This window comes from Typopeltis vanoorti, chromosome 1 (genome assembly GCF_054136105.1).
Source record: "Typopeltis vanoorti isolate ZY-2024b chromosome 1, IOZ_Tvanoo_1.0, whole genome shotgun sequence".
Taxonomy (NCBI): domain Eukaryota; kingdom Metazoa; phylum Arthropoda; class Arachnida; order Uropygi; family Thelyphonidae; genus Typopeltis; species Typopeltis vanoorti.
In genome coordinates, this window is record NC_143549.1 from 69625902 (window position 1) to 69639880 (window position 13979).

General features: G+C 35.5%; 1 protein-coding gene across 1 annotated transcript in view; it reads right to left on the reverse strand.

Moving 5' to 3' along the window:
* LOC150110070 (uncharacterized) overlaps window positions 1–3631 on the reverse strand; it is a 76755-nt gene extending 73124 nt beyond the window's left edge. The window contains exon 1 of the mRNA XM_090391079.1: window positions 3501–3631. Coding sequence (XP_090247205.1) covers window positions 3501–3511 — 11 coding nt within the window. The 5' untranslated portion in view covers window positions 3512–3631. The remainder of the gene's footprint in view (window positions 1–3500) is intronic.
* Between the last annotated feature and the right edge of the window lie 10348 nt (window positions 3632–13979).

A 13979-nucleotide genomic window follows, 5' to 3' on the forward strand; every position in this document is an offset into this window, starting at 1 on the left:
AGAGACAGAACACTAATGATGATGATGATGATAAAGGTTCCAAGAGTCATAGATAAGAAAGGTGCTGGTTTTATATATATATATATTTGAAGTAGATTGAATGACTGAAAGTGAAGAGATAAAAATATAAACACTATCTTAAAAAGAAAAATACAAAAGAAAAGCTATAAAATGAGAAACACTGGCTAGAAATATGTTCTAACTGATTTAGTCGACTGAGTTCCAAAGGAATGGAAATAGAATGAAATTGTTCTCATTCATAAGGGAGGTGATAAGGCTATGGCTTTGAATTATAGACCATTCTATGTGTCAGGAGCTGTGGTTAAAGGTGTTAGAGAGGTTAAAGGATTAAACTAATTTTATTATGTTAGAGAGGTTAGTTAGGGCCAAGATTCAGAACTGGGTTGACAACATAAAAATACTCTGGCAACCAGCATGGATTTGTTAAAGAAATATTGTGTTTCAGCAATCTGTGTTGCATACATAGTGGTCCATTTAGATTTTGCAAAAGGCCTTTGATAAATTACCACATGATAAGCTGGTAATTAAATTGGAACAGATGGGGCTAAACAGTACATTAGTTTGCTGGATTGGAGATTTGCTGTCTGATAGGCATCAGCGAGTTTTTTTTTATTTTTATTTATTATTATTATGGAGGAGCGATATCCCAGACGAGAAAAGATACTAGTGGTGTACCCCAAGGGTTTGTTTTGAGTCCACTGCTGTTTAATTTGTATGTGAATGATATAAGAGGTCTGAATGGTGATATGTAGTTGTCTGCAGAATGATGCAGGAGTAGAGCAAATATTGTGGCTTTGCAAGAGAACTGGAATACACTGGTTGAATGGGTAAATGAGTGTGGATGTCAATTCAATGTTGCAAAGTATAAGATTTAGAAATCTGGGAAGCAGGGATGGGATGAAGAGTAAACAATTGGTGGAAATATCTTGGAAGAGGTAGAGGAGATGAGAGACCTGAGAGTGATTGTGTACAAGGGCCTAAAATTTTGGGGACGTTGCTAAAATTGTGAGGACAGCACAGTGGATAATGGAAATAATATGGAGGGCAATTGACTTGTAGAAGTGCAGATACTGTTGATCCGTTGTATAAGCTTTGATCAGGCTACATATGGATTATTGTGTACAGATTTGGTCACCTGGTTTTCAAAAAAAAAAAGATGAATTGGAAAAGGTCCAGAGACTGACTGAAGTGGTTTCTGGTCTCTGAAATGTTGAATATGAAGACAGACTGAGAAAATGCAATTTGTAGATAGAAGGAGAGGGGATATGATTCAGACACATAAGCTGTTAAGAGGTTATTACGACATTAATGTCTGGGAAATTTTGCAGAGAATGGGTGAAGATATGGAGAGAACAAGAAGTCATCCCTGGAAGCTGTATAAGGAGAATATGAGCAAGGGGGTTAGGAGCAGTTTTTTTGCACGGAGAGTGGTGAGTGATTGGAATGCGTTGCCAGAGTGTGGAGGGTGAGCGCAGAGTCAGTGAACATATTTAAGGTGCGGTATGATAAACTGTGTGTGTAATAGTGGGACATCCCACGATGAGTCTTTTGACTCCATTGAGGTTTTATAATAATATATAAAGGTTCAGCGAGTCATTGATAGAAAAGTGCTTGGTTGGTTATATATATATATATATATATATGTGTGTGTGTGTGTGTGTGTGTCTGTGTGTGTGTGTGTGTGTGTGATTAATTTTTTAACTTGGGGAGGATACTGTATATTAGGATTACCAAGTAATTTTATAAGCTTGGTTATTTAACTCCTAATTCCAAGTAAGTAAACAGTTAAGTTTGCACCTGAAACATAGTTCAAGTCTAAAGATGGTACAACACCAGGGCAACTCATTGTATAGGTGAGTAAAGCTCTGGTCACTATTCTTAGTATTTCCCATAATGTAAAGCACATCTCACTAGAAGATGTATACTGCAATACATTATGGGTGGGGTCACTACCCAGACCGGTTTCAACCTTTTTTGAGGTCTCCTCAGTGAGTATCTAGACCCTAAATACCAAGGTTTTAGTAATACAAATAAAAAAAAACACCTTGTAGCAACTTGTATAGGTAAAGTTCATAAAGCTCTGTATTACTAAAACCTTGGTATTTGGGGTCTAGCTACTCACTGAGGAGACCTCAAAAAAGGTTGAAAACCGGTCTGGGTAGTGACCCCCACCCATAATGTATTGCAGTATACATCTTCTAGTGAGATGTGCTTTACATTATGGGAAATACTAAGAATAGTGATCAGAGCTTTACTCACCTTTACAATGAGTTGCCCTGGTGTTGTACCATCTTTAAACTTGAACTATGTTTCAGGCGCAAACTTAACTGTTTGCTTACTTGGGATTAGGAGTTAAATAACCAAGCTTATAAAATTACTTCGTAACCCTAATATATATGTTAAAGATGCCAAGCTATTTTATTTTAAACCTGGTTTTACTCCATTTCCCAAGTAAGCAAACAGACAAATAAGTTTGCGCCTGCACGTAGTGCGATTCTAACTGATGCACAAGGTAGTGCAAGTCTAGGCAACTCGTGGTAAAGGTGTAATAAGCTCTGATCACTATTCTTAATATTTACCCTTAATGCAAAGCCTATCTCCTTGAGGAGATGTATGATGCTATGCATTAAAGGCAAGGGGCCACCACCCAGACCGGTTTCGACCTTTATTGAGGTCTAATCAGTCGGAGCCAGGCTTAGAAATACCAAGATTAAGTAATACAGAGTTTTAAGTATTTTATCAAAACACGTTACCAAAAGGTGCTTTGATCTTATTAAATAAACATCTCAGGATAAGAAATAGATGTAGAAAGTTTTTTACCTTGGGTATAATATATGTTAAAGACACCAAGCTATTTTAAACCTGGTTTTACTCCATTTCCCAAGTAAGCAAACAGACAAATAAGTCAAGTTTGCGCCTGCACGTAGTGTGAGTCTAACCGACCCACAAGGTAGTGCAAGTCTAGGCAACTCGTGGTAAAAGTTGGTGATCAGAACTTATTACACCTTTACCACGAGTTGCCTAGACTTGTACTACTTTACGGGTCACTTAGACTTTCATTACGTGCAGGCGCAAACTTGACTTATATTTGTTTGTTTGCTTACTTGGGAAATGTAGTAAAAACCAGGTTTAAAATAGCTTGATGTCTTTAACATATATTATACCCAAGGTAAAAACTTTCTACATATATATATATATATATTACTATGCAATAAAAGTGTTGTCCAAAACTGGATAAATTCTCCATGTGAATTCATACTTTTTTTTTTTTTGGACTGATATTGATATAAAATATCATAATTCCCAGAACGATAGCCACCGCACTCAACTAATCACACGCAAAAACCCACGGACGATGGTTTATTTACATCTCTTTCACCCATTGATGGAAATGGCTGACATTTAAAGTTCACTGAACGCAATGACAGAACTAATCTACCGACAAGGAAAGAACTTCAAAAGCACGTGTTTCTACTTACCAATCACTCATGTTATAGGAAGTGGTTTTATCCTAGACTATTACATAGCATCAAAAACGCACCAATCTCAACACCATAAATATATTTAACATAAACATTGCACTCCAAAGGAAAAAAAAAAAACAAGACACATAACCTAGCTATACACATTTCCATATTGGTGTCGAGAGTTTACAGTCGTAAATGAAATATATCTGTTATAATCTCAACAGAAGAAAGGCTTTAGTCTTTTCATTGTAATTGTAGAAACTATTAAATGAATGGATGATAATATTATTATTATAATAAATATCAGTCAAATCAGTGTTGGTCACGAAAATATTAAATCAAACTATCGATAGCTTACGAAAACGCAATCCTTCAGAATCAAGTATTGTTTTGCTTTAAAAACACGACAATCTAAACACATAATGTATTTAATCAATGTTTCACAAGGATGTTGGAAGCAATACGTGTTCATAATTTTGTATGAATATTGAAAAATTTATAGTTTAAGCCTTTTTTATAACAGGTTATAAGGTTATAACAGATATTTGATAACGACGATGATAATTCATAGTTACGGATTTTGAATGCCAGTTGGCAAAGACAATTGTAAGGATATATGCCGACTCTAAAAAGCCCTATTTTGTCTCCCCTAAATTCAAGAAAATATGTAAAATGAAAAGAAAAAAAACTTTTTATGGTTGAGATACAATTTCATAGTTTTTCCGGCCCTCAAAAGTTGATGCTCATGGATTTCCTTAGTTGCTTAGTAGGTTACAACGGCGGATCTGAGGTTTGATCGGTTAGAAATACCACCGAAGCAGATAAATCTATGAGACTAGTTCTTTGTTGATTTAGGTGATAAAGTGAACCTCAGTTTTATTTTTATACTTCACACAGGATATTTCTGTTTTGCCATGTTAAATTTTGTAAACACGGATAAAGAGATTGCCATTCTCCCCCCCCCCCCCTGCTTTTCTCACTAGGCAAGGGAAAAGCTATTATTGTTTTACAGCATTGGCTAAAATTACTGATTTGAATTCAAACTGTAATAAATTTACTACAAATACTAATTCCTCATAAGTTATTTTTTGGGGAAGGAAGAATTAAATAATTTTCAAGTTCTTGCATATCAGTGTAACAAGGTCCATAATGCTAGATAAGAAAGACAAATACTTTACAGATTCATAGTCACTGACTAAAGGAATTCGTTTAAGCTTATTCAGGTTTCCGAGTTAGGCAAACTTTCATGCAGGTAAATTAATTCTCTTATCGGTAGATATCCATCTGATTTTGCCCGGGTCACTTCTTCTTGGAGTAATGACCTTATTAGGGCCGTATCAATTATAGAAACACAAAATCTTTCACAGGGAGCACGGTAATTAAAAACGAGATATAAGCGGAAGAATTCATCATAAATTATTATTACCTGACTCACTTAGGTTTAATATTTTTATTTATACAATTTTCGGCTAAATTTCATAGCATTGTCAGTTATAGGAAAACTTCTAAAAAGAACAATATAATTGAAAGCACGAGATATTATGTGCACCATCGGCTGCAGGAGAATAGCTCGAACTGCATTAATAGATATTCAAAATAAATTTCAATAAATTAATTTAGTTAATTATTTTTCAATATAAATCAAAATTGAATTACAATTAATGAACACATGAAAGGTGACTATTAGTTAATATAACTCCCAAAAGTGAGAAAGTTTTAGGCAATCGTTTTTTGTTCAACTTCCTGTCTACTAAAACTCCAAGATACCTACCCTCATTAGTTTCTTCAAGCATAATCCAACCAATATAATACAACATTGGATATCTAATCACACGTGCATGACTTGACATTTACTAACATTAAACTGATATCCATTTTCCCATGCCCACAATTCCAGCCTATTCAAATCATTCTGCAAGTGCTGCATATCAGCTGTATTCATGATTATTATTATTATTATTATTATTATTATTATTATTATTATTATTATTATTATTATTATTATTATTATTCCTGACACCTCCAAGGAGTCCGAAGACTCATCACGGGAGGATACCTACAACTGTCTCAACCACTACACTGAACCACTACTACGAATCAACAGCATCTACCGCCCACCTCCACCACAGCTAGTATGTTTTGTCTGTAAATTGCGTGTGTTCTGAAGGGCCGATTTGTCTGTATGCGGGATGAAAAACCCGAGTTTCCGGGAGAAAAAACCCTGCTACCTCCCTGATTACCCTACTTATCTTGGGATCATCAGCAAATAGCTGTATGTCACATGTCAAATCATTTCCAATGTCATTAATGTACAGATTGAATAACAGTGAATGAAGAACTGATCCTTGAGGCACACCACTGGTTACCTTGAATCTTGCAGATTCCCCACCCCCATATATCACTTTTTGATATCTGTCAGTCAGCCATCCTCTTATCTATGCCAATAGTTTATAATCCAGTCACATATTCTCCATTTTATGCAACAGTATTTCATGCTGTATTCTGTCAAAAGCGTTAGCAAAATCCAAAAGTATCATGGTGTATACATTCCCTTTGTCTAAATCAGTGGTAACATTATTTATAGAATTTGAAAAAGTTGCTTAAACATGACCTGCTGCAGGTTTTATAACCTCTTGTGTGTAGAAATTATATAAATTTCCACACACACATATTGTGGAATGTTTCAACCTATACAGAATAGAATGCATGGTTTAAATCTAAACAAAGTACGAGCATATGCAAAAAACGTGATATACCGAAAACATAGCAGGCTGAAGGGGCAGCAGTAGAAGAACATCAGAAAGGGGGCAATATTATATATATATCAGAGAACATCTAGTACCACATTGATAACAGAGTGAATCGGTTGGAACAACATTTATAGTAAATAAGAAACTGAACAATGCAATTCTTAAGTTTGAGTCAGTAAATGAGCAAATCTGTAGTTTGATGATGTAAATGAAAATATTTAACTGTGTACACAGAAGGAGAAGAGGACATACGTTTAATGAAAATATAATTCAGATCTCCTAATATATATATATATATATATATATATATATATATATATATATATATATATATATATATATATATATATATATATATATATATATATATATATATATATATATATATATATATATATATATATATATATATATATATATATGCAGTATATATCCTAATATATATATATATATATATATATATATATATATATATATATATATATATATATTAGGAGATCTGAAGACAAAACTTTAAAAGAAGAAAGAGGGGATTCTAGCCAGTGATAAGAAGCTTTCGGTATTAATGATAAATGGAATAAGATAGTTTGAGATGAATATATCTTTGGAATAAGATCTTCACTGAGAAATGTATGTTATTTTTAAAAAAAAAGACCGTTACCAAGATGCTGAACGTCACAATGCTACAAAATCGATCATTTTTCTTGTGATCGGAAGGCTCAAAGAAACCGATACTGAAAGCATAGTAGACTGAGGGGAAAGCGGTATAAGAAAAGCAGAAAGGGAACAATATTATATATATCATAGAACATATAGTACTACATTGATAAGAGAGTGAATAGTTTGGAACAGGATTTATAGTAATGGCATTTGAAAACGTATGGAAATGTTATTTGCATTCATAGTGTGGCACCAGAAGAAACTCCATTATATGTGTTTGACATTCATAGCAGTTTAGAGGAACTTTTTCCCTTAATCTTTCTTTAATCATTCCGAATTAGTCGAACTCCGATATGGATAAATAGGATTTTTCTCTCAGAAACTAAGGTTTCATCCATCACATAATGATGTTTCCACTCCCCCTGTTTGGCCTCTCACGTTGGTTGTGATATTCCAGTATGTCTCTTAGTTTAAAAAAATAAGCTAACGCCTTTTATTCCTTTGTAGGAAGAATCTGAAGCCATTTTAGCCCTGTCCAACATGTAGTGACTGAGTGTGCAATTCAGTCTCCACTGCTAGCCAATCAGAGATAACTGGCCCATTGCTATCACTAATTTTAAGCAGCATCCAGTGAAGAGACGTCTATAAAGTATGTCATCTCGTCGTCCCTAACACAACATGTTATTGACTGAAATTGTTCGAATAACAGGGTTGTTTTTCTTGAGTTTACAAGAAGAAAAATCCAAGTTTTCAGAACGATAAAAGCCACCTGCTGCCAGAGATAGAATAAATGGAACTGGTCAAAGAAGAGCTTGGAAAAAGTACCTCTAGTCGGTGATTAGAACTGAATTAAATCTTTTTTCTGGAGGCCTAGCGCTGTGGATGTAAACTCCACTTTCACTGAACTAGACAGGCCTGCTGTCATTCACTTTAATAATAGATTATTCTGTTCCTTCTGTGATCTGTACTTACAATATTAATTTCGTTGGAATCCCCGACCACTCACTCTCCTTTCATTCTCTATGTATTTCAGCCTTTCAGGCTGAAATACATAGATCATAGTGTAAATATCATACCAAGTACAGAGTATTTTTGTTATCTTTGTGCTTGTGTAGTAGATGTCTGATGGAGGAAATGATATCAGTTAAGGATTTTTCAGAAACGATCCTTACCTGGTTCGTATGCTAACAAACGAAAGCACCATCAATTTTCCATCTATGAATGATGTAAGCAACGGTTGGTTTCGGCATACAGAGACGAGTAGTAATGTCATGGACAAAAAGACCACTGATAACACACTCAACTACCATCCCATATTGGAAGTTTGTCAGTTCAGCTAAACGTGACATCTTAGCATCGAATACAGTGCAAAACATGCAGCACATCCAACCTTTTATTACTGCACTCACGCATTACTCCCTGAAGATTTGTATGTATTAGGAGATGTGAAAATTGCATGGAATGTAAGGTGTGTGTGTGCATACTTTTGTCAGCATAGTGTATATCGTAAGCTGTGTATGCTGCTGCTGTGTAATTTGAAGTTATTTTATCTCAGATGTGTTATATATGTCTAGCATGAATGAAAGTGAATTGTATTTTTCTTTTTCGTTTTATTTTGTGTGTCTAGGACAAAGATAATACTTTTTAAATGCATAATTACCTAAGTAGATTTACAGAAATATTCCAAGTATGTTTAAGTTGATACCCAGCGGTCCAAGCAGTACAAATATTGAGCATGGAAATGTTCACAGAGAATCATAAAATAAAAATAAAAATGAAAAAAGATGGTTCATATGATATCATATTTAGGAACTAGCATTAAATTTAAACCAAAATTGAAACGACTTGATAAATTTTAGTAAATATCAGATATTCCAAATTTTATCTCGCCCGTCTAGTCACTGAAACTTCGCTTTCATATTCCTGCACGTGCAGATAAATGGATGGCGATCAGGGGACTCGCCAAGAGTACTTTTTATAAATTTTTAGTGTACTTCACCAACAGACCTAGTACTTTCTTCCTTCCGAATAATAATATAAACAACATGAGAGTTAGACATGACTTTAATATTTTTCCCTTCTCCTTCCTCCCCGTATGTCACTTTCAGTGACACAAGCATGATTTCTCTTTCTTTCCTCCCTTCTCGTTGTTCGCTAATCTTCTTTCTCCTCCCAATCCCATACTCACGCAATCCGACTGCCATTAGCTAATGAAAATATATTCTTCGCTATTCAAACACTTCTCGCTAGAGAAGATCATTACAACAATGAAAACAAGTGGAAGAATTAAATGTTTTAATATTATTAGCCACCTTTTATTGATGCACGGAGATCCAGCTGACAGTGGTCAGTTTTTAGACATAGAAAATGTATATCTAGGGGCGTTATGAAGAGCTTGATAGAGAATGCCAAATATTGGAGACTGTTGAGGCATTGAAAAAAAGATCAAGAATTCGTGGCTTTTTGGAATAAAGTTTTTGAAATGAAAAATGCTGTAGGAGAACAAAAAAAAAGCTAACACCTTTTTATTACTGTATATAGGGAGTAGGCAAGGCCGTTTAGCCCTATCTAACTTCTGGAGACTGGGTGGGAAGTTCAACCTCCACTGGTACCCAATCAGAGATAGCTGGCCCAACACTATTACTAATTAAGCAGCACGCAGTAAAGAGAGAGAGAGAGAGAGATGGCTCAACAAGTGCTCCCATGTCGTGGTCCCTAACACTCGTATTTAATGTCTAAAATAATGTGGGTTGTACGGTCGATTTTCTTGAGCTTACGGGACGAAAATCCCGAGTTTCCGGGAGAAAAACCCGCTTTCCCGTGTGCCAGAGATCGACTAACTCGGGAACCGGTCGAAAAATGCTTAGAAAAATTTATTCTAGTCGCCGACTAGATTCGAAACCAAGAGGTCTTCCTTCATGCGGTCAAGCGCCATGGTGTGCAAACGCCACATCCACTGAGCTGTATTGTGCACCCTCTCATTCATCAGCAGCAAATGAAAGAATATTTTCAGCACCGACAATAAATAAGAATAAAATAAGAAATCAACTACAAAACTCCCTTGAATGGACTCCTTTTGACAAAAGAAAAATCCAAACATTAATCAGCAACAGATTTTACTATTTCTGAAGAATTAATTACCGCATTTGCCAGCGTATAAGATGCACTTTTTATCTTCGAAAATAGTCAGAAAAACAGGGTGCGTCTTATATGCCGATAGTCAGTTTTTTATTATTTTCATTTCTGGAATTTTCTCTGTTCCGTGTTACGCGATTTCTTTATTGGTTCCTTGCGGTGTGTGTGAGAGCATTCCAGTTATGTAGAGCAGTGTTACTCAAACTTCAGATATCCGCGTTCATATAATTGGTGCAGTATTAACAAATGATCATGCTACTAAATGACAAAGACAAGCCGACAGTTGAGTTGAAATGTTAATTCTCTTCAACCGAATTCCCTGTATAATATCTGAAACACATTCACTATATATTTCCTCGTTTTAACACCTTCACTCAAACAAAACCATATGTTGCCGGTGCAACATATGGTTTTGCTTGAGTCATACAGCATTTTCTGTATGACGGGAACATGCGATTCATTAGTTAGTGCCGTTTTTATCCCAGTTGTCTCTAATTGCACTGTTTGTTGAAACATGTTGCACAGCCTGAAGATGTCTCTGTACCTTATTCAGTGAGACAATAGGAACGTTTTACGATTTCGAACTTCACGGATACATTGAATTTTATTCTATGCGTTAATGATGCATAGCCGAAAATTGCCACATACCCGCTGAAGACCTTTCACGTACCCCAGGGGGTACGCGTACCACACTTTAAGAAACAGTGACGTAGAGTTCAGTGGATGTGCATGCGCTGTCATCGACGATCACAGCTGTGTCCTATTCGTTTAAACTTTCCAATTGTTGTCGCAGTTGTGAACGGTGACAAATTTCTGCCATTAAATTTTTTTAATTTCTTGGCAAATTATGGCGTACATTGCATACAAGCTACGTGTGATTGCGTATGCTAAAGAACATGGAAACAGGGCTGCAGAGAGACATTTCGGACCACCCCAACTGAGAAAATGATAAGAACTTGACGGAATCAGGAAGAGAATTTAAAAAAAGCAACTCACAGTAAACATAACCTATGAAGTGGAACTGCAAAACAGCCAGAACTTGAGGCAGAACTGAATACTTGAATTTTAGACAACAGAAAAGCGGGACTTTCAGTGTCTACAAAAATGATTATTCATCAAGCGAAAGCGATAGCTACTAACAGAGAGATCGCCAACTTTACTGGATCAACATCATGGTGTTCAAGATTCATGAAGAGAAACCAGCTATGTATGCGGACTAAAACAAAAATATCACAAAAGATGCCAGCCGAATTATGAACAAAAAATTATTGAAATTCATCGATTCGTCATTAATGCAAGGAAACGAGAAAATTTTGAACTTGTGCAAATAGAAAAGATGGACGAGGTTCCGGTGACTTTTGATGTGCGCTCAAACAAAACTATAGATTCCAAGGGCACTAAAAATGTTACTATTAACACTTCGGGGCAGGAAAATACTCACTACATGGTTGTTTTATCCTACTGTGCTGATGAGACAAAATTGCCGCCACTATTGATTTTTAAACGGAAGACGCTATCCAAAGAAAAACTGCTTAAAGGAGTGTTCACGCAAAGGACTGGATGGATGAAGGAGGAATGAAGTTATCGATAGATAAAATTTGGTCTAGGCGCCCTAGTTGAAGGTGGACTGTTGAAGAAGCCTGCTATGCAACTATGTGATCAGTTTCGTTCTCACAGAACAGAAGATGTTAAAAATAAACTCAAGGAATTGAAAACTCAGTTAGCTGTAATTCCAGGAGATCTAACTAGTCAGCTTCAACCTTTAGATGTCTGTATTAATAAACCATTTAAGAGATTTATGAAGGAGAAGTGTAACAGCTGGATGGCGTCTTCAGATTTTGAGGTTACTCAATCAGGAAGAAGGAAGGGGCCTAGCATTTCGCAAGTTTGTGAGTGGGTCAAAACTGAGATAGTGGTTAAATCATTTAAGAAATGCAGAATTAGTAATGCACTGGATGGTACAGAGGAAAATTTGTGGTATGAGGACTCAGATTCTGATTTAGAAGAGGTTTCAAGTGTCTCTTCATTTAGCTCTGGAGATGAATTTCTGGGTTTTGATGAGTAAAAGGTGGGTACTCTTTTCTAATTAGATTAGGTATTTGTTGAAAGTAGACCTACTTATTACTTTATATTTGAAATACTGTAAATTCATTATAATATTCAGTGATAAAGTTTTTTCCTAAAAAAAGGGTTAAAAAAAGGGGGGGGCGTTCTATACGCCGATGTGTCTTATACTCCAGCAAATATGGTAATTAAGCAAAATCTCCTAAAAATAATGAATAAATACTTCCAGTGTATTTCTTGTGAGTGGGAACCCCTGTATATATGTAAATAGCATATTGAATAAGTGAAAATTTAATGTTACATCATTTTAAACACTAAAAATTATACACCCTCTGTCCAAAAAGAAACCAAACGTTTCGAAAATAGACGAAACTAGTGGCGTCACCTGTTGTATCTTTTTTTTGTTATCGAAAGTGGCAACTTTCATTTGTGTTCTGTGAACTGTTTATGAGATTTGTTTCATTAGAAGCCGAGTTATAGTACCAAGAGTGACAGTGTGTTTATACGAACGGTCGGTCGTCACGATGTTCAAGCCGTATATGACGAATTCTCTCTATCAATCGCTTCAAAACTTCGAGATAAAACTCACCATTGACCTCTTGGCCAGGCGGAACGAATTCTTTGTGGATAATTCCCTTGAAAATCAGCATTGTCTTTACTTTTGACTTCTCCAAGCGACTTTTTTTCGGATGTCCTCTTCTGGTGTCTCCACTCAGCACTCTGCGGCTTTGTGTCGGGCTCATACTCAAAACACCACGTTTCGAGTATGACGATCGTTTCAAAGAACTTTGAGTCCTTACGAGCAGTTTTAATGAGGTCCTAGCAGTGTTCAATTCGATACATTTTTGGTCGGCTGTCAACTTGTGCGGAACAAATCGCGAATTCAATTTACGAAGGCTCAAACTCTCGGTCAAAATGTTATGCATAGCTGATTTTGGAATCCCCAATTCATCTTCGATCAATCTCACGGACGATTTCGATTTTCTCTGATGAAATCATGCACTTTTTGGATGTTAACTTCGCTCAGTCCAGTTTTTGGACTGGAGAGAGGGGTGTATGGTAAATTAATACACATATCATTACACATGCAACTCGTGTAAATTAATACATGAGTTACACTTGTCACTTCTGTTACGATTATTGACAACTACAGTTCTTGAACTCATAGATGACTACAGTGAGGTGAGTTTTGACATTTTTTTTCTTTTCATATTTGTCGTACATGTGTTAAATTAACGGTCTTGTACTGAGTTCATCTATGATATCAGGGTGGTCTGAAACGTTATCGGCCTAACAATGAACAAACAAATTTATAATTTCAAAATTATTTTTATTTTTCAACATAATCTCCTGCCCCAGCGCCATTATCCCATCCATCCCTGTAATTGTTCTCAGTATGATCTGCTAAATACCCCTATACAGCTGCAATCACTTCTTGATTCGAAGAAAAACGCTGACCAGCGAGGAAGAGTTTTAGAATTGGAAAGAGATAAGTCAGAGGGAGCTAAATCTGTGGAATAGGTGGATATTCGAGCAATTCATAGTGGGCCGCATATATACTTTTGGAGACCCTGGACACAACATCATTATGAGGCCTCAAAAGAACAAGTCTATCTATTTCAGTTAATCAAATTCATACGCATTTTTTAAGTTCATGGAAAATAAAAGTCGTCATTTCCATAACTTATTTTAATAAAATAAAAATAACATACATACATACATACATACATAGCTCATGACAAAAACATGATGTTAAAAAAGAGAATCATGATGTCATTAAATATGAACAGAATTGAAGAATTTAAAATATTTTAAGTTAAAAGTTTGAAGAAAACACAAATCTAATCCAAGAAGTTGTAAAATTAAAATAAGAGTTAAAAAT